Source organism: Astatotilapia calliptera, chromosome 8 (genome assembly GCF_964374335.1).
Source record: "Astatotilapia calliptera chromosome 8, fAstCal68.1, whole genome shotgun sequence".
NCBI classification, from domain to species: Eukaryota; Metazoa; Chordata; class Actinopteri; order Cichliformes; family Cichlidae; genus Astatotilapia; species Astatotilapia calliptera.
This window is the reverse complement of record NC_137429.1, coordinates 1,387,501-1,409,151: the sequence shown is the minus strand read 5'-3', so window position 1 is coordinate 1,409,151 and position 21,651 is coordinate 1,387,501. Positions and strand designations below refer to the sequence as shown.

The window sequence follows — 21,651 nt, the reverse complement described above, 5'->3', positions numbered from 1 at the left end:
TAGTTTTACGTCCAGTGATGGTTGCTGCATTTTATTTTTGAAGGACTTTTTGTTTATTTTGGATGATGATGATGATCTGATTAGTCGACTAATCGCATAAATAATCGGTGACTAGTCGACTATCAAAATAATCGTTTGTGGCAGCCCTAATAACACATATTTTGTGCACTTAACAGCTCCTTTCAAACATGCCTCGGCGTGTACATGCACATCGATATATATGAAAGTAACCACATCACTGATAGATGGGTAGATACACACATATACTTACTATAGTATAAATAGGTTTGCTTATTAAATATGGTATAACGATTATGGGGTATGTATTGTATGGAAGTACTCTGGGTACATGTATATGAATGTAAATGTATGTGTAGAGGCTAAGCCTACGCTTGAAGTCTCTGAGGTGTTCGTTGGCGGGGGTGACGCGATGCCACTGTTATGAATGAAACCTGTTACAGTCCAACAACTCCAGCCGTACTTCTCCATTTAACAGCTTTATTCCACTTCCATCAGTTGCATTTGTTGTTAACAGTTCTCTTCATATTTAAAAAGAACAGATCCTAATAGTCATGCAAAGTCATGAATAAAAGCCTTGTTGTATTTCGGCGGTCGGTAGAGTTTTAGAAGAATCGGCCATATCCAATAATTGAACTCCAAAGGCAGGGGAGGTAGGGGAGGGGAGCTGCCGAATTTTATGTTTATTTTCAAAAACCAAGGTTAAGCTACCACCTCTGCCCGTAAGCCTAGGTGAGCTGAAGAAGGCACAGTCTGGAGGGAGAACCTCCGAGAAGGCGAACGACTCACCAGGGCGAAATCAAGTCTCCGTCAGGAACAAAACGTCCAGCCCCGAGGTGAGGAAAAAGCCATTTAAAACAAAAGTCTTATTCACCAGCGACCTTACATTTAGTAGAGCCATCTGTTTCATGGGCGCCATGTCTCTACTCGTAGTGCGTCGCAAACGGCTTAGGTTGCTGTGATCCACGCCACCTCTGGAAGACGTTATCCAGGTCCTGGGAGGACTGGGTAGACTTACTGCCCGACAAAGCAGAGCCACCAACAGCTAAGCGATCTGACAAGAGCGATGAGCATAATACCAAGAGAATGAGGAGTGCAATGCAAAAGTCAAAAAAGAGGGTTCGAAAGGAGAGGCAAGGACGACAAAAACTTGAAACTGGTATTCAATACCAGTGTTGGGTAAGTTACTTTAAAATAGTAACTTAGTTACATTACTAGTTACTTCTCTCAAAAGTAACTCAGTTACTTCAAGTTACTCGTTACTTTCAAAGTAACTAGTTACTAGGGAAAGTAAATTTGGTTTTGCTCAGAATTCTCTTGTTAATGTGTTGCTTCCATAACTTTGCCAGTCTTCTAGCTTGCTTACTTGCCACAGTGCACTGTGCCACCTACCAACAGAAAGGAAAAGATAATGTGCATATTTCCACGAGAGAAATCCCACGCCTGGACCGTCATTGACTGCTGCCATGATTCTAGCCTACGTCACAGCGTCATGTGCGCCTTTTACATCCAACACAAAAACTGCAGTCGTGGTGCTTTCGATTGTACTCAGAACTCGGAAATTCTGCCTTCTGAGTAGGAAGATGTAGGTAACAGCAGACTGCAGATGAGCTGCATACAGAGCTGGACTGGGACAGAAAATCGTCCCGGACATTTTGACTAGAGACCGGCCCACCATTATAGGAAAAATCATAAAGCCTTTGAATGAAAATAAACACTGTTGTGACAGTGATGTACACTGTTCTGATGGTATATATGCATCAATCTATCAATCGTTTGTTGTAAGATTCAGATAATTATTTTTTAAAAGCGAGACATTTTAAATGAGAATAAGAAAGAAAAGTATTTCTTTGTGCCCCCCTCTCCCTGTTAATGCCCTACCTGCCCCCCTGGCAACACTTTGCTAGACCCGCCCCTGCACAGTTACCAGCTGTCAGCTACCTAAAAAAGGATCCTGGTGTTATTTGTCTCTCAGAAACAGTTCATAACTTCAACTCATTCATGTCACCTAAAAGGTAAACCTGTTTCTCCATCACCTGTTCAGCTCTGATGATCCAGTAAGGACATCTCCTGGTTTCATCTTCATGTTTCCCTCTCACCACATATCCAAACCGACATCATGACCAGCAGCTTTACAGCTGTGGCTCCAGCAAACATCAGCTGATACTAGAAATTAATATTAAATAAATTCTAACAACAGCTGATCAAGCTTAAACGTGCTGCTGTTGTTTAGCGCGACATCCGCTGGTTTCTTCTTTCTTGCGCAAAGTGGGCGATAAACAAACGAGAGAAAAGCCGATCAGCTGATCATTGATCAGTTTCATGATTGAAGTAGAAAGAGGAGAGGGAGGGGGGAGAATGAGAGGAGAGGCAGCTGTGCAGCGTAAACACAGAATAACTCCAGCTTTGTGCCTTTTTCATTGTAGCTGAATTACGGGACAAACTGTTCCTTTTCACCTCAATAAGAAACGCGTAATATTTTCTCTGAATACCAGACGGGACGGTTGGCAACTCTAATAACTTATGAACAAAATAAGGTTCAACATCATTAACTTCATAGCACCACCCAGCTGTATAGAAACTCCGTCATGCTAGCTAGCACGCAGTAGGAAAAAGTCAGCACAACGAAAATAAACTCCACCTAAACTTGGTTCATATCTGACCCAGAGAGACTGCAGGTCATAACTTCTTACCTGAAGTTCAGTTCACACTTGGACCGGCGGCCGCCTCGGGTCTCTTTTCCTTCTGCGTCCCCTTTCCTTCATCCACCTGCTGGCCTCCACCACTTGCTAATGTTACTGAATCTGTGGAAGCTCCGCGATGCCACCACACGAAGTAACGAATAACGAGCCTATCTAAATCCCAGTAACGACTAACGCGTTCCTGATTTTGGCATAATAACTAGTTACCGTGCTCGTTACCACAATAATAACGTAGTTACTGTAACGCGTTACTTAATAACGCGTTAGTCCCAACACTGCTCAATACCTACTGCACATTCCACTTTGTATTATCTCTGTCCTGTCTTTGTTTATCGCACAGTTAATATTATATAGTTACCATTATAGTATTGTATAGAATTGTATAGTTAGTAATTAGTACCTTTTTATCCCTTAATTTTACCGAAATTTAGCATGTTATTTATTTCTAATTCCTAGTTTTATATCTCTTGGAGATATATCCTTTATATATTTATAAATACACCATGGGGGGCTTAGGGTGAAACAGCATTTTGGTACACTGTACACTGTGTATACTACTATATTGACAATAAAGCTCTTGAATCTTGAATCTTGTGTTCAATTTCCCCATCAGGCCTGGGCTCTTTCTGTGTGGAGTTTGCATGTTCTCCCCATGTTTGTGTGGGTTCCCTCCGGGTACACCGGCTTCAATGTTGAAAATGGACAGGACAGGGACATAAATCAGGACAGGGGAGAGGCATATGACAGTGTCCAGTAAGTTCAGGTTCACGACTCCAGGAGCTTAAATGGTTCAACTAAATCCAGGAGCTGAGTGGCTGTGGAAGATAATGGTAAAGATGGATGACTGCTCTGTCATTCTCTAATAAAACAAGACAAATATTCTGTGATTAAATGATTCAACTTTTGTATTCATACAGTAACACAAACATGACCTGAAAAACAGAAAAGTGAAGTTATAGTTGCTACAGACTGAGGGGCATGATTTTTCTCAGACCCACAGATGACAGTCTGTACAATCAGCATCCTCAGCGCCGTTGTATTTTTTGTTTGCAGTCTTACCTTTAAAACACAAAACAACCAGACGACTGCATCGGTTCATGGTTGCCTTGGTAACACCAGAGAGGAGTCACAGTACAAACAGTGGAAACGTCCAGATCAGCCACTGATGAATTTTTAATGAATTTAGGCTAAAACATGTCTGAAAAATCAATAATCATCAATAACAACAATAATGTTACAGAACAATGGTTACCATGGGGACCCAGGCACAGGAGTTGAGGCGACAGGGCGCTTGTCTTTCCTTCTTCCTTCTCTTATGTCCTCCTCCTCTTCATCATCATCCTCTTCTTTGTGTACAGACACACTGACACACTGCAGCAGACACACACACACAACAATGTTATTGCTCTACAAGCATCAAAGTATAGATAAAAAAATGGGGCTTTTGTTTGTAGTTGTTGGCTTTACACAGTAATCTAAGGCTATATTTGAATTCTGTTTTCATATTCTTTACTTTCAGACTCCCAAAAGTTTGATTCTGTTCATCTGGACGTTTTCAGCGGGAGAAATGTTTCATCACTCATCCACTCTCGGCTGACTGCAAGTTTCCAACCTTATAAACAGGACATTTGCACAATGACTGAAACTGTCCCACTGGTGAACAACGGGCTGGAAGGTCAGTTCCTTGATACGTAACACGCAAATTGCCATGACCATTGATCATCATCAACAACAACAACAAAACCAACAAACACTTAAGGTACTGTTTATAAGGTTGGAAGGAGTCACGTGGATGAGTGACGAAACGTTTCTCCCACTGAAAATGCCACGTCCAGATGAACAGAATCAACTTACCTGGATGATTGAGCGTGCATCAAGACATTACTTTCAGACTAGAGATGCAACGATACCAATTTTTACAAACCGATACGATACCGATACTTGGATCTGAGTACTTGCCAATACAGAGTACAAAAACCGATACTTCTACCACACACACACACACACACACACACACAAATGCAATGAATTGAAAGACAGGTTTTATTTTATTCTCTGCCGATAAAAAATAAAATCTTAATAAAAATGACCACAAAAAAATTTCAAGTGAAAAATAAGCACTTCTGTTAAATTATTGCAGAGTCTCCATATTGTAAACAAACAAACAAACAAAATAACGAAAGTATTTGGCAGTGACGAACTCCCCATCTGCCCGTGGATCATCAGTCCACTGTGACGTTAAACCAAGGACTGACATTGCGCACACACTGCTGTCTTTACCTCTTCAGAAAGTTTTGGCACCATTATCTCCCTGATGTGTGGGCGGCTGGGAATTTCATATCGCGGCTCAAGTGTGCTGAGAAGAATCCTATGTTTTCCACGACTGGCATTGGCTGGTCATCCAGAGCGATAAAATGAGTCAGAGCCTCTGTTGTTTTAACTGCCCGTGGATTTTCTCTTGACATTTTTCATCACTTTTCCAAAACCTGAGTTAAAGTTGGCTGTTCCGGTCCACACTGCTGACATTTTGTTTTTAGTCTAACTACAGAAGCCTCCAGTTTCTCTTTTTTTATCTGGAGCCGCCAGTCTGACTTGCCTAACCCTGTGCCTGTTTAGCGCGAGATGTCCCCCTAGTGGCCAATCTAAAGAACTACAACAGAAATGACATGCCACCATCTGATTAATGAAATAAGTTAGTATCGGTTCATGGTATCGGTTAACTTTTACGAGTATAAGTACACACACATTTTACAGTATTGGTCCCGATACCCGGTACCAGTATCGGTATCGGTGCATCCCTATTTCAGACTGTTTCAGACTGCAAAAAAGAAAAAAAAAGAAAAAAAAAGAAAAACATCTATAACCCTCATCAAATGAACATTAGTCATTCATTTGATGTCCCTCCTGTGACCAGTTCCAGAGTGATTGAGTAAAGTTACTGGCAGATGCTAGAATGAAATTGACCTCAAGGAGATACTGTATATGGTGCTGCACAAAAAAACGCCTTGCAGTTGCTTTGGTTGCTAGCATGTTGATGTGGTTGTTAGTAGTTTGTAGGATGCTGTTTTATCTGTGAACACTGAAACTATTCCCTAAGTGGTAATGACACTGCAGAAAGTGTAACACAAACTGAAAATAGAGAAGGTTCTCTCTTTTCTACTTTGCATCGTCCTATCTCATGCTTCATTAGAGCTCCTCCTAAAGTAAATGGTGAATGTTTGCAGACAAGTGCATCTCTTCTAGACAAGCTATGGGCTAAAGTAAATGATCAAAGCGATTTTAAGGAGGTTTTTGGTGGAGCTTTCTCTTTAAGACCCATTTAACCTAACAACTTCCAAAAACCACTCACCAACCAGTCTAGGAATATACATATTTCCTTTGAGACCTACAGTTGCCAGGGGGTCGCCTACTGGGTTTCAGGTTTGTGTGACTGTGGCCAGCTTTGTGTGACTCAGTATCCTGATTGATGTTGAACCCAGATAATGGAAAGATGCCCATTTCAGGTGATTTTGTGTTAAACAGCTGTGTCTTTACAGAAAGAAAGGTTGTAATTTTGCTAGAATTATCTGAGTTTTATTTTGATTTAAATGGATCCTCACCTGTCTGTCTTCTGGTTTCTTTGTCCTCAGCAGTAATGCTCCTTGATAGGAAAGCTTTCCTCCACCCGTTCCTCGTTTCCCTGACAAACAAAACAAATAAAACGTATTGCCCATACAGGATACCTGGATCTGAACTGGGCAGCACAGACTTTCTCCAACAGGTGAACTCATTGAAGAACTGCAAGGAAAACAGTCAAACAAGCCAAGTGGCTCTCCTTTGACCCTTGAACTCTAATTCATCTGCTCAGTAACAACTCTCTTCCTAGTTTGACTGTGAGAGTAAAAATGTAACAAGCTAAAAATATGTGACAGATGAACAGAATTCCTAAGGCTCAATGTTTGATACTCTGTGAGAAGATGAAACATTGTGACAACAGAAACATGGGTCATGGGAGCGTGATGTCAGAAACGATCAGTGACAGGATGATGAAGTCAGATCTGTTTTGCTCTGCAGACTAACCTAATCCTGACCAAACCTACTCACACCCTAACTTTTACTGCTCAAGAGTTGAAACACGGTGAACTAAAGGGTTAACTTCTGATTTGATTCAAGAAGGAGTTCTACTCTAAAATCATTGATTTCCACTTTTTAAAGAATTCTTATAGATTCATGACTTCATGCTCCTTTACCTCTGTCAGACAGCAGGTGAAGTTTAAACGCAAATGATCAGTATGTTTGATGGCTTCTTTCTACCTGCTTTGCTATTTATTTATTTTTAACATCCTTCAGCTTTAAGTGCCTTAAGATGGCTGTTGTTGTGAACTGGTGCTGTATAAACAAAAACCTAATGATCATGAAGGTCATTTTACATTTTACACAGCTCCATCTGTACTCCAATGGGATCTGCCTTGAGGTGTAGACAGGAAAGAAGTAGGGCAGATTTTTCTGATCAATCATTCAGAGGGAAACAGACAAGGGATGCTACCAACATGAACTTGCTGTGCAATAGAGTCAGGACCCTCAGAGGTACATTAGGCTATTTGCTCTCTGGATAATTTAACCCAGGGTCCCCCAACCCTTTTTGTGCCATGGACATGACTTAATAAATGATCAAATTGATTGATTGATTGATTTACTCTGCCTTATAGAAAAGTTGGGACCAACATAACATTTACATTTACAGTAATTGATTACACAGCAGTGGATAGTAGACTTTATCACAGTAGATGTCTTTCTGAAAGCGCTGTAACTAAATTTAAGAATATAATCCACCCACTGTTATCATCTTCAATGCCTCAAAACTACACCCTTTTTGCCTCCTACCTCAAAGCACACTGTACGCTGTTGATCTAACATGCTGCACAATAATCTTCAATATTTTATGTTTACTGCTATATACACATAGAGTACCACGATGGTGTTGTGTTTATTATATTGCTTTTTATTAGTTTTTGTTTGCTTGTTTTCTCTTTTTTTTTTCTCTTAACAGGTGATCCAGGTGATATACATTTTTTGCCCCCCCCCTTCTTTGCCCTTCATCACTATTCCTCTGTTGTTTCCCTCCCTCCCCCCGGTGATGTCTGTCCCGTCTGTAACAACTGAAAATAAAATAAAATAAATAAATAATAACAACAAAGGTCAATCAAATGGACCAATACGGCCAAGCAGGGAAGGTCCACTTGGTAAAGTAATTCCATTGGGCTTCTCTCTTTGCCTTCAGACAATAATTCTGATGGCAAAAGAACCAAACGGGACAGGCGGCCAAAGAAAAATAAAAATAAAAGATGTATAACCCTTCCAGCTGAGGTACCTGAACTGCATATCAGTGTGGTATGAATGGCAGTTTTACAAAGTATTAATTTCTCGCTGAGTATCTGTGGCATCTTCTCTTTAAGTTTCCAACAAATGCCTAATTTCCATTACAACATGCACCATCCCTCTCTCACTGAAGCAGGCAGCAGATAGCCTTGTCAGTCCCAGGACTCAAATGTAAGACAGGGTAGCTAGTGCCGTCTAAGAGCTTTGGATCATCAACCTCAACATCTGGCTAAAGCTCTCAACCTGGCCTTCAACATATCTATGTATCTGTGCCAAAAACACAGACAGAAACAGGAGTGAATTATTGTGTATGATGGACACGAGATATTTATGGCCATCATTTACTTTATACAGCACATCATAATCAACAGTGAAATATTCATTTGCCACATGGTTGATTTCGTCCGCGTAAACAAAGATTTCAGTGTTTCAATCTGCTCTCATGGCTCAAAGGCATTTCATACACACAGTGTGCTTCTGTTTATGGCTGACACACACATTTACACAAACAACAGATGAACAGAGACATACTGAGAGACACGCTGTCTTACTGTGTCTGTAGTTTGTCAGCAAAGTGAATCTGGAAGAAAATTGTGAAGAAAAAAAAGGCTGAACTTCTTTGATCACCTGAAAGAGAAGAGATGTGATTAGCACAGCTTGAATGGACAGAAAGACAAACTGATGGACAGATCAGCTGGAGACTCACCTGGAGAGGTAACACAGGACACTTTTCAGTGCAGAGCTGAAAGGGACGAACAGGTCCAGAAACACACTGCTGAAAGACCGTGAGAGAGATGGGTTCTGACCACAACACCTGTTCACCTGTCTCACATCAGCCACTCAGCACCAGGAACAGCAATTCCTCCAAACTCCAGGTAGGTGAAACTGCTGCTCATCTCGTATAAGGTCACCCTGACTCCCGTTCAACACATTCAAGACATCTCTAACCAGGACATCTTGCTCTTATCTGGCTCCTCTTACTCTAACACCAGCCATCAGGCTGAGAGGTAACTTGGGGGTTGTAATTTAAGTTTATAATTCAGTTCAGGGTTTATCTATCTAGCTAGAAGCACATCTGCATCAAAAAGTGTTCATTGTGTTGATCACTTTGTAACATTGATGTGATAAATACTCACCTGAATGGGTGGTGTTGGTCTACTTTCACAGCTTATCATTGGCCGGAGCCATGTCACTCTTCGATGCTGATTGGGTAGAATGAGATGCCACGCCTCCTTGCGTCTCTGCTTGTGAAGGCCGGTCCATTCACAGTACATTACATCTACAACACAACACAGATCGTTTCAGTGAGTCCTTGATATTCAGCACTGTGGCACAGTGGATAGCACTGTTGCCTCACAGAAAGAAGGTCCTGAGTCAGTCCACCATCAGGTTGGGGTCTTTCTGGGTTGAGTTTGCATGTTCGCCCCATGTTTGTGTGGGTTCTCTCCGGGTACTCTGGGAGGGAGGATAGGTTAATTGGAAACTCTAAATTGCCCATAGGTGCAAATGGTTGTCTGTGTCTATGTGTTAGCCCTGCGACAGACTGGCGACCTGTCCAGGGTGTGCCCTGCCCCTCGCTCTAAGACAGCTGGGATAGATCCAGCCCCCCCACGCCCTGAAAAGGATAAACTGAAGAGAATAGATGGTTGATATCTGTCATGGTCTCCGCTCCTCGTCAGCTGACAGCCGTCAGGTGCTTTGTTTTTGTTTACCTTTCTCTCTCACCTGTGCTCTCCCTTTCTCTCTCGCCCTCTTCCATTCTCTCTTTCTCCTGCCGGGGCGGAGCTCAGTATGGGCTCCTGCCCCTGGCCTACGCACCTGGAGGTGATCAGCACATCTGTCGCTGATCATGAAAGATTGGAACCCTTCTTAAGAGGGCGAGTCTGCTCTACTCGTCGCTGGATCGTTGAGCCATCAGCGTCAGTCGTCCTGTATTTTGTAAAGTCAGTTTGTGAGCATGTCTAAACCAGGAGACTAATGTTTTTTTTCTGCCTGTGCATAGATTGCCTCTGGACTTATTCTTCCCCTGTGCCTGGCGACTGAACGGGAGCAAGAGAGATAGAGGAAAGGAGAGGAGATGTGCTAGGACTGAATGGAAACCTTCCCTTCCTGGACTCCTGCCTCTTTCACTCCTGGACCCTGGAACCCCGGCCCCTTTTTTCCGTTGACACCATTATGTGTATATATGAATTCCACTGTAGGAAACACTGTAAATAAATGCACCTTTTGAAGACACTAGTGGTCTGCGCGTGAGTCCGATCTACGAAACTTGACAATATCCTTATTAAGGATGTAGATGACGGTTCTGCTGTTTTATGACTTCACAGCGATGCTTGTGAAGGTGGTTTAAACTGGTTCCAGGCTGGTTTAACTGAGGTTTCAGCTGAGGAGAATGTGAGGTGACTGAAATCTTTACATCATTTGATTATCTCTTATCTCTCCCGAGGTATTCACAGGACAGAGAGCTTATATAACTACCTAAACCCACTTTTTCGGTGCACTGGAGTAGTTTTTCCTCTGAGCTGCTAACCTTATTAGATGTTTTTTTATTTACTTGTACACACACACACACACACATATCGTTAGCTTCATAGCATAAGTGCCTAAGTCATTGACTTAGTCAAATGACTTAGGCAATTATGCTATGAAGCTAACGATATATATATATGTGTATATATATATATATATATATATATATATATATATATATATATATATATATATATATATATATACACATACAGGGAGTGCAGAATTATTAGGCAAGTTGTATTTTTGAGGAATAATTTTATTATTGAACAACAACCATGTTCTCAATGAACCCAAAAAACTCATTAATATCAAAGCTGAATGTTTTTGGAAGTAGTTTTTAGTTTGTTGTTAGCTTTACGGGGCGATCGTGGCTCAAGAGTTGGGAGTTCGCCTTGTAATTGGAAGGTTGCCGGTTCGAGCCCCGGCTTGGACAGTCTTGGTCGTTGTGTCCTTGGGCAAGACACTTCACCCGTTGCCTACTGGTGGTGGTCAGAGGGCCCGGTGGCGCCAGTGTCCGGCAGCCTCGCCTCTGTCAGTGCGCCCCAGGGTGGCTGTGGCTATAACGTAGCTGCCATCACCAGTGTGAATGTGAGTGTGAATGGGTGGATGACTGGATATGTAAAGCGCTTTGGGGTCCTTAGGGACTAGTAAAGCGCTATATAAATACAGGCCATTTACCATTTGGCTATTTTAGGGGGATATCTGTGTGTGCAGGTGATTATTACTGTGCATAATTATATAGGCGGTCAATCCTTCAAGCTCGGGTCCTCTACCAGAGGCCTGGGAGCTTGAGGGTCCTGCGCAGTATCTTAGCTGTTCCCAGGACTGCGCTCTTCTGGACAGAGATCTCCGATGTTGTTCCCGGGATCTGCTGGAGCCACTCGCCTAGCTTGGGAGTCACCGCACCTAGTGCTCCGATTACCACGGGGACCACCGTTACCTTCACCCTCCACATCCTCTCGAGCTCTTCTCTGAGCCCTTGGTATTTCTCCAGCTTCTCGTGTTCCTTCTTCCTGATGTTGCTGTCATTCGGAACCGCTACATCGATCACTACGGCCGTCTTCTTCTGTTTGTCTACCACCACTATGTCCTGTTGCTGTCTTTCAGTCCAGCGTTGTCCAGCCACTGGTAGGATTTCTGGATATCAGCCACCTTCTCTATCTGCCGGTGGTACATACCGTGCATGGGCCTGTCCTTCCATGATGGTTCCTCGCCTTCCTACACTTTCTTTGGTTTCTGCTGCCTGAGGTATTCACTGAGCACTCGGTCAGTTGGGGCCATCTTTGTGATGTATTCGTGGATGTTCCTTGTCTCATCCTGGACTGTGGTGCTGACACTCACCAGTCCCCGGCCCCCTTCCTTCCGCTTAGTGTACAGCTTCATACAACCCTCCATGTATGGTAAGGAACTTTCTTGTCTTGATTTCAGTGGCTTCCATCTCCTCCTTTGGCCAGCCTATTACCCCAGCAGGGTACCTGATCACGGGCAGGGCGTACGTGTTGATGGCCCGGATCTTGTTCTTACCGTGCAGCTGACTCCTCAGGATTTGCCTGACCCTCTGCAGGTACTTGGTTGCAGCTTTCCTAGTGGCCTCTTCATGGTTCCCATTCGCTTGCGGGATCCACAGGTACTTGTAACTGTCCTCTATGTCTGCAATGAAAGAGGAGGGAGACGAGGAACCATCATGGAAGGACAGGCCCCTGCACGGTATGTACCACCGGCAGATAGAGGAGGTGGCTGATATCCAGAAATCCTACCAGTGGCTGGACAACGCTGGACTGAAAGACAGCAACCGGACATAGTGGTGGTAGACAAACAGAAGAAGACGGCCGTAGTGATCGATGTAGCGGTTCCGAATGACAGCAACATCAGGAAGAAGGAACACGAGAAGCTGGAGAAATACCAAGGGCTCAGAGAAGAGCTCGAGAGGATGTGGAGGGTGAAGGTAACGGTGGTCCCCGTGGTAATCGGAGCACTAGGTGCGGTGACTCCCAAGCTAGGCGAGTGGCTCCAGCAGATCCCGGGAACAACATCGGAGATCTCTGTCCAGAAGAGCGCAGTCCTGGGAACAGCTAAGATACTGCGCAGGACCCTCAAGCTCCCAGGCCTCTGGTAGAGGACCCGAGCTTGAAGGATAAACCGCCCGCAGGGGCGTGCTGGATGTTGTTGTTTTTACATATATATACAGATGACAGATAATGGCAGATAAATTAAGAGCTACAATTTGAGACTAAGCTCCCTCACCACAGAAAACAAAGGAACAAAACAGTGACGGTAATCACAAGCTTATGCATCACCTGCAGTCACATCAGGCATGTTATTACAAACGTGTCAATACTAGGGGAAGCTAGACCAGTAACAGTAAAATGAAAGTGATCGGTTCCCTGCCCCAGTACATGCTGGGAAGCCATGAGGCTCTCTGTAATGCTTGTACATGTACAATATTTTTAATGTATTTTTTAACAATATAAAACAAAAACAAGGAAAAGGCAACATGGTGATCCATAGACAGTGTACGGGCAGTTCAGAGGTGTGGACTAAAAACCCGTTCACCATATTCAGGAAATGTTTCATTAATCTGGTTTTACCAAATATAACAACTTTGATGCTTTATATCAACTATATTTATTAAGTAAAAACAAACAAACAGGTAAAGGCTTGTGTTCCAGCTTCTTTTATTCTTTCTAGCTTGCAGTAGGGCTACCCTCAGACCACAAATAGTTTAAACAGCTGGAAACTTTCATTGATCTGATCACTGAGTTAGAAAACAGCTTGTGAGACATTCCTCCCCCCGAGGTGAGCCTAATTTGGCCCGACGCCCAAAAACTGACTGTCACTGCGGTCTCTAACAAGACAATCTCAATCTGCACACCGAGCTGACTGGTCAGGAGGTGTTTAGTTTGTATGTTGAACAACAGAACATCTGGGTTCAGTTGGTGTTGGCTTAAGGATCAGCTGACCAGGTCAGTGTTGTTATGAGCTCTAACCAGCAGAGGGCATCTTTCAGAGAGGACAGGAAAGAAAAGCAGAACATCTTTGTGTTCGTTCTTCCTTCAGCAATGAATGATACATCATCTTCTCCTCCTTTCTGCTGCTCTTCTTCTCTGCTGACAAATTAAATCAGTGTCACATTTAAATGCAACACGCAGTGCAGGCAGAGTGTGTGTGTGTGGATCTGCAGCATCTGCATTTATGGCTGAAACACTTTAACCCTTTAGTACCCCTGTCCTGGAAAAGAAAGGCCACTGCATGCGTGTTTCTGGCTGATTATCAACTAAAGCTGTTACTGCTGCATTGTGCACACAGCCTATGTGGCTCAGAGGCTAGCTGCAGTCCTTTACCAAATCATTTCTTTTGGGGCAAACTAACTGCATCTCCAGGCTCTCGACATTTTCTGTTCTCCATGTTACTGACTGAATTGATACTTATCACGTTTCAGACAGTTTGATTTCTTCTGTTATATTGGAAATAGTGTGCTGCTATTATTAGTTAGGATTTAGTTGTGTTTCATTCTAGCTTTTGTTTCTTCTGTAACTCCTTAATAACAAGTCTTTTCTTGTCCTCAGTGTTTTACTTTCAGTTGTGCGTATGTCTGTGTGTTCCATATTGTCAAGCTGGTGTTGTCACGTCTCTCCGTGTTACCTGCTTGGTTTTGAAGAGTCTAGTGTTTCCATGTTCAATGTGTTTTGTTTTACTTTCTCTGTGGCGTCGTGTTCATTTGTGTCAGCTGTGTCTCCCCGGGTGTTTCCACTACCCTCTTGTGTATTTAAGTCCTCGGGTTGTCTGTTTATTTCAAGTCAGGTCACAGAAACTTCCTCTCTTCATTCCTTCTTCTCTTCCTCCTCAGGTTCATGCGCATGTCAGATTTAGTTTTCTTCATGTCCACGTTTCACATGTTCCCGTTCACTGTCATGTCCTAATTATCATAGTCATTCCTAGTTTAGGTTTCAGTTTTAGTTCTCGCCCCCTGTTCGCCTCGCTTTGTTTTTGTCTTCATGTTTTTCAGCCAAATAAACGTCTCGCTTTTTATCAAGCTTAGTTTTCTCTTGTGTCTTGAGCAGAGATGGGCGTTACTGTAATCTGATTACTTTTTTCAAGTAACGAGTAAAGTAAGGGATTACTATTGCAAAAATGGTAATTAGATTACCGTTACTTTCCCGTAGGAACGCTGCGTTACTGCGTTACTAAAACCGTGATTTTTTTGCGAGAATGTCTCACGACAGTGACGTAAGCGAGTGCGACGTTCGTGACAACAGCTGTGTGCAGATCAACAGTGGATCATAATGTGGATTGCACAACACTGGTCACTATATTCTTCATTTCCAGTTAATACTTGTACAGCTGCTGTTATTGTGTGTGTATATATATATTTATTTATTTATATTTCTTCATACATTCTTATATAGTTCTATATTGTGTATTTTGTTGTACAGTTATTTTATTTTCAACTTTAATTTATATATTTTATCTTATTCTTTCCCAGTTAAATTTACCCTTCATTCTAATTTGCATTGTACAGTTATTTCATTTTTTATATTCTTATATTTTATTCCTTCCTAGTTAAATTTACACTTTTTAGTTTTTCATATTTATTCCCTATCTTATTCATAGCCCTTTCCTTTTTTTTCTTTAGGTCACGAGCAGTTGTCTAAGCATTTCACTGCATATCGTACTGTGTATGACTGTGTACGTGACAAATAAAAATGTGAATTTGAAATTTGATTTGATATATCGATTGTGGGAGAGAGTATGAGCGTGCAGCGTTTAAAGCGTGGAAGTACTGACCTTACTTTGAGTTTGATTCCATAAAAAGTGACAAAAACATTAGTGTCCGCTGTGCGTGGGAAGAAAACTTCTTTTTACAGCGAAAAAACCCCTAAACTTCCAACAAGCAGCGAGTAGCTACGACGTGATGGGAAACTCACAGAGAAACTCGCGGATTCTTCCACTGACCGCGGCACACCTGCACCAGGGTAAACCTCCGCCTACCCCACTCCTGCTTTACAGGTGAAAATAGAGCAACAGGACCGCTGAGTCTTTGACTTTATTTATTTTCTGCTGTGTTTTACTTGCATCTATTTGAAAGAGTGAGTGTAAACACACAAAATATTTTATTTTATGAGCTGGAATGTGCAGAAAATAGGTTTAAATGTTAAACTAATTTCTTCCAGTCAGAGAATGTTGCAGATAATTAAATTTTTGCTTGATGCATAAAGTTAAAAGATTAAAACTAATAAAACAAGTTTTAAAAAGAGACTTTTCCATTTGATTACATTTTGTATGATGATTATGCAGAAAAAGTAGAATTGGGATGAAAGATCTATCACTTTATCAGCTACTCAGGTTGTACATCGTGTTTTTAAAAAGTAACTAAGTAATTAATTACTTTTGAAAATGAGTAATCAGTAAAGTAACGGGATTACTTTTTTGGGGAAGTAATTAGTTCTGATTACTTTTTTCAAGTAACTTGACCAACACTGGTCTTGAGACCCTTCATCAAACACACCGGCTGCGCAGCCATGACAAGTCAGCCTCTGAATGTTTGTAGGGTTGTTTTTGCCGCAGTCACTAATTTCTGAGGGCGGTTAAATTTTAGATTGATTAAAACAGAGTCACAGAGTTTGGTGATGTTCAGGAGAGTGAGCGATGTTCTTTAAAAACCTGCCGTATTAAAAACACAGCAGGCTTTCAGAGAAACCGCAGCTTTGCATGAGCACCCACACACTGATAACAGGTGACTGACAGGTATGTTGTTACTGTGACCAGCAATATTTTCCCTGAGTTGACTGAAGTACATCATGGGAAAAAGAAAAAACTCCATCTTTCATCATCTCCCCATTTTTGCTGGTTTGCTCGCCCGTTTTCAGTCAGTGCATAAAAGGACGATTCATCTGCATCTGAATGGAGATTAACTCTGTGTGTGTGCGCGCGTGCGTGTGAAGCAGCTTTGTCTAAAACCACATTGATGTTCACACACTCAGCAGTAGGTAGCTTGGTTCTGTTTGAAGTGTCTAGGGCTAATTTTCTGACTTCCTCTCTTCATTCTTTCTTCTCCTCCTCTTCCTCCTCTTCTAATCCCATTTATTTCTTTATTTTCCAACCTCCTTTATTATCCTCCATCCACGCTCTCCCAGTTTTCAATTAAAGTTAAATTTGGGATAAATGTGTCAGAATGACCAAGTGCAGACCAGAACAAGTCCAGGGTTCCCACTCAAACAGAGCTATCTCGCTCACAGGACTTTGACCAGGTGTGGCATCTGAAAGTTGACTGAAAGCAGGACAGATTAATTTGACTTTGAATGGGTGCAAGGATTTGTGGCTGTAGCTTGTGGCAGGCGGAGGACATCAGAGGTGAAGGCAGCTGTCATGATGAAAGAAGATGTGAGTCAAGCTTACCTTATTTTCTGCACTATAGGGCGCACTTAAAATCCTTTAATTTTCTCAAAAATCATTGGTGCGCCTTATGCATGAGTTCTGGTTGTGCTTACTGACCTTGAAACGGTTTTATCTGCTAGACGGCGCTCAAAAATCTGTCAAATCATGTTTTAGTACAACTTTGGTAGCTACGAAGCCGCACCGCTGTTGGATTGCCTGAGCATTACGGCTACAGTAGTCAGAAGTCTCACAGAGTAATCTGGGTCCTAAACTCCGTCAGCTTCAGGTCCCAAAGTCACACAAACACTGCGGCATCACTGAGAGTTAAAAACGGTCTAAATTCTTTCATCTTTAATAAAATGATCAGCGTTGCTGCTTTACCAGGTGTAACTATGAAGTTTAACATCCAGGCATCCATGAAAACAGGATTTATGAAGTTTAACTGAGTTAGAAGTTAGCAGGAAGTTAGCTCGCTAGCTTCCACCTAAACATGATATAGCATGTTCTGACTGAGAGATTTCTGAGGTAGTTTAAAAAAATCTCAGTTGGGGAGTATAAAGTTTCTCAAGGCTCTGGATTAGTGGGTCTGTCCTGGCTGGTACAACTCTGCAAAATGCTTTAAGTGGAGGAGGGTGGATCTGCACAGGCAGACTTGAGTGGCGGTTCCTGCTTGTTGACATATGGACTCTGTGGCTCACAGTGCCCTGCGGGGGATTCTCAGAGAGTGTGGGGTATCTCTCCCCTGTCATGGGCCATTCAACCCCACACCACCACGATGGTGAGAGCTTGGATTGCCAGTAGGTCAGTTATTACTGGTATTACTCTGTCAGGGCTGGACTTTGTCACAGATTATGTTCATAAATTGTATATGCAAAATTTCTAGGTGAAGTGGTGGGCGTCTCCTGTTGGCATCAAATGATGATGGTTTAGTGCGGGCTTCAAGTGTATTGGGCTCTTCACCCTCAGACATGAAAGATTGACAGGTGGATTGGTGAAGTGCCGGCAGTGCTGCGGATGCTGTAATGTGATGAGAAGACAGGGGAGCGTGAAGGCAAAGCTGCTAAATTTAACAGTTGATTCTCAGCAATGACCGCGAGCTCAGGGAGTGACCAAAAGAATGAGCAGCAGAAATGAATAATGGCGTCTGGGCTAAGCCTTAGAGATCGAGTAAGGAGTCCAGTCATTCAGGAGGAGCGCGCAGGAAGTCGCTACACCACATCGAAAAGAGCCGGTTAAGGTGGTCCAGTATGTGACTTGGAGGTTTCCAAGTCATCTCCTTGGTCAGGGTTTTCATTCACACAGAAACTGAAGGGACAACAGTCTGTGACATGTGACACCCATGAAGACGGACATCTTCAAGGTGTGAATGAGACCACCTCCACCTGGAAGGTACAATCGAAGCAAGAGGAGAGGCCAGGAGCTGCGATCACAGTGCTTTGTTAACTAATGACAACCATTACACACACAAACATTTCCCCTGACAACAACAATGACAGTAGAACAGAACAAGAGGAGGAGGGGCCACAGTGAGAGAGACCAATGAGGAGGACGAGCATGAAGAGGCGAGTAGCTTCTTAATACTGTGAGGGTGAGAGGTGAAAGGTTTGTCATAAATCAGCTTTTTTCTCCCCAAACTGCACCTCCTTAATTATTAATAAAGTCAAACACACTGAACTCTGTGCATGTGTGTGTGCTGCATGTCTAATCAGTGATATCCACTCTGGTCTTGTTGTAATGAGCAAACCTGCTGTGAAATTATTCACTAAATTGGGTGTTTCTTTGTGTGTGTGTGTGTGTGTGTGTGTGTGTGTGTGTGTGTGTGTGTGTGTGTGTTTGGGGGGAGGGGGGTAAGCTATAAATGCAGATGGTGATTGCTAATTTTATTCTGAAAAACAGAAAGTCGGTCAGGATTATTTATGACATCCTGAAGTGAAGTATGAGAGGAAATAAAACTATGAGGAGGAGGAGGACAGGAGAGAGGAAGGGTGGGGAGCAGAGAGGAGGAGAGGAGCAGGGCAGAGCGATGCTCGTGGTTCATCCTTATGGTGTCATTCAAGCACAGTCATGGAGTCGGAGGGATTAACGTTCTGAGGAGCAAGAAGGTTAAAGTGTCACATGATGACAGCGGTCACCTGACTGAATACTCAGACTACACATGATGGATCAGTAACCCAAAATCATGATCAGAGCCAGCAGCCCTGAGCTCAATTTTGATGTTTATTTCAACTAGAACTAAACAGGAAGTCGATGAATTTGTGTTAAAAAATTTAAAAGTGCAGCAGTTTCACCTTTTCTTTCATGTTTTATTCACACACGTCTTTCATTTATTAATCAGCTGGAAGAGATGAAGAGACGGGAAACAACCAAACAACAGCACTCAGTCTGTTTTACATGCCCGTCTGTGTGACACGTTTGTAACACATCTGTACATCATGGACAGGACACCCACTGCCTCATGATGGTGTATGCTATCCCTAAGCATGTAATATTCTGATGGCGTGTCGCCCTGTAAAGGTGTGCCTGTCCTGATTGTGGGTCCTGTCCCGATGGTGTATGCTGTCCAGATGGCATGACTTGTGATCCAGTCAAAGAGCAGGTGAAGGTCACATGTTCACCACGAGCCTCTTGACTGGGACCGAGGTCTCCAGTGGGCCCAGGCAGTCCTAAAGTCACATCTCGATCTATCCTACGCAGACTTCAGAAAGGTTCAGAAATGTTTACGACAAGGCAACCAACTCAGACGCAGCGGCCCAGAAATGATTTTCTCAAGGCCAAGGTGAGTGGAGCGTTGTGGATGATTCCGTGGATGTTTAGATTTTTGCTGTGGAAGCAGGAATGGAGGAGCGAGCGCCATGAGGAGCATATTTGGACATCTGATGAAATGAAATCTGCAAAAGAATTTCCTGTGTCTCTTGATACCTTAATCACTGTCATGGATCGCTGTGTGGCAGGCAGGAGGAGGACCCAAAATGCAACACTCACAGACACGGGGATGAACTCAAAAATTACAGCTTTAATGCTGGAGAGGCAGAACGTAGGAAATACGAAACTAAACTGGGAAAACTAAATACAAAGCTCGCCAAGAAACACAGGGAGGAACACACACAACATGAGGGAGAACGCGACGCCGAACAGAGGGAGACGCAGACAGAAATACACAGAGGGTTAACGAGGAAAGTGGGAACACACGGGGAACACAGCTGACACAGATAACCATAACGAGACAGGGCGGGGTGAACATAACACTGACGGGAGACAGGCAGAGTCAAACAGGAAGTACAGAGGTTCAAACAGGAGGAGAGAGAGCACGGGGAAAAACACAGACATAACGGGCTGAGGAAGACATGGAATAAAACACGAGGGCTCACAGTTACACAGGGGCACACAGGAGGTAACCAAATAAGGAACATCTTAACAGAAGAACCTAGGAACCAAGGCATGACTAGGGGATGAAATACAAAACATACAAAAACCGAGAATACCGGGCCCACATGGCCCGGGTCCATGACAATCACCTTGTGTATTCAGATCATATAAGTGAATTCCACCCAAAGAAAAACTACAAATCCAGTGGTCCCTGTGCTGCACTGCTTCCGGCTCTGAAGGAGCTTCCCCTGAAGAGCCTTGGACCCCGAACTTTGACTCTGACAACGGAGAGCAACCGATCCAGCTCTGCTGTGTCTGCCTATGACACAACTGAGCGAGTGAGTGCCTCTGTTGCTGCAAAAAAGGAGATCTGATTGACACACGTCTTCATCGGCCAAGAGACAGGGCCTGGCAGTAATAGTAGGAATACTGATGGGCAAAATTGAAAAGTTCTGCAAAGTTCTGCTTCCAGTCTCATTTACACATTAAACTATGCATTTTTGAAGTACCTAACACTCTTCCATAGCTTCAAGCTAGGGATAAGTACATCACCAATTCACTGGTAGGTGGCATTATCCATCTATTATCCTCTCCTCTTGGAGAGAATCTAAATGGTTGTCCAAAATCTCCTTGAAAATAAACTTTTTGTTAAGGTTGAGAAATGTGAATTCCACACCCATAGTATTTCCTTCCTAGGTCATATGGTTGAGAAAGGACACAGCAGGGCATATCCAGCAAAGATCCAGGCAGTTTTGAACTGGCCCACACCTACTTCTCAAAGCACCTTTCAGTGTTTCCTGGGGTTGCCAAATTTTACCGCCGGTTCATGCAAAATTTCGGTAAAATTGTTTTACTTCTCATTACTCTGATTTCTCCCAAAGTGCAGTTCGTGTGGAACAGTGCTGCCAATAATGCCTTCACCATTATTAAGGACCAGTTTGCCACTGTATCGGTATTCATTCAGCCTGACACTACTCAACAGTTTGTGTTGTGCACGTTTCAGATACCGGAGTCTGGGCCATTCTCTCAAAATCCAAGGAAGGTAATTCCCACCCTTGTGCTTTTTTCTCTTGTCGTCTCTCTCCAGCAGAACGCAATTATGATGTCGGTAATCGGAACTATTGCAAAAAGGCACTGGAGGAATAGGCAAATTAGATGGAGGGGGCTGAGCACCTGTTTATCTTATGGGACGATCGTGGCTCAAGAGTTGGGAGTTTGCCTTGTAATCGGAAGGTTGCTGATTCGAGCCCCGGCTTGGACAGACTCGGTCGTTGTATCCTTGGGGGGGTCAGAGGGCCCG

At 43.1% G+C, this 21,651-nt stretch overlaps 1 protein-coding gene across 5 annotated transcripts in view; it reads right to left on the bottom strand.

Annotated features, from left to right (window-relative positions):
• Positions 1-21,651, bottom strand: part of tcerg1l (transcription elongation regulator 1 like) — a 75,357-nt gene that overhangs the window by 16,924 nt on the left and 36,782 nt on the right. For 4 of the 5 annotated variants that reach the window (XM_080305269.1, XM_080305267.1, XM_080305268.1 and 1 more), the window contains 5 exons: positions 9,215-9,357; positions 8,785-8,853; positions 8,630-8,705; positions 6,320-6,399; positions 3,973-4,091 (listed from right to left, as the gene is read on the bottom strand). In XM_080305269.1, coding sequence (XP_080161395.1) covers positions 3,973-4,091; positions 6,320-6,399; positions 8,630-8,705; positions 8,785-8,853; positions 9,215-9,357 — 487 coding nt within the window. The remainder of the gene's footprint in view (positions 1-3,972; positions 4,092-6,319; positions 6,400-8,629; positions 8,706-8,784; positions 8,854-9,214; positions 9,358-21,651) is intronic. The other variant, XM_080305270.1, reaches the window with a different exon arrangement.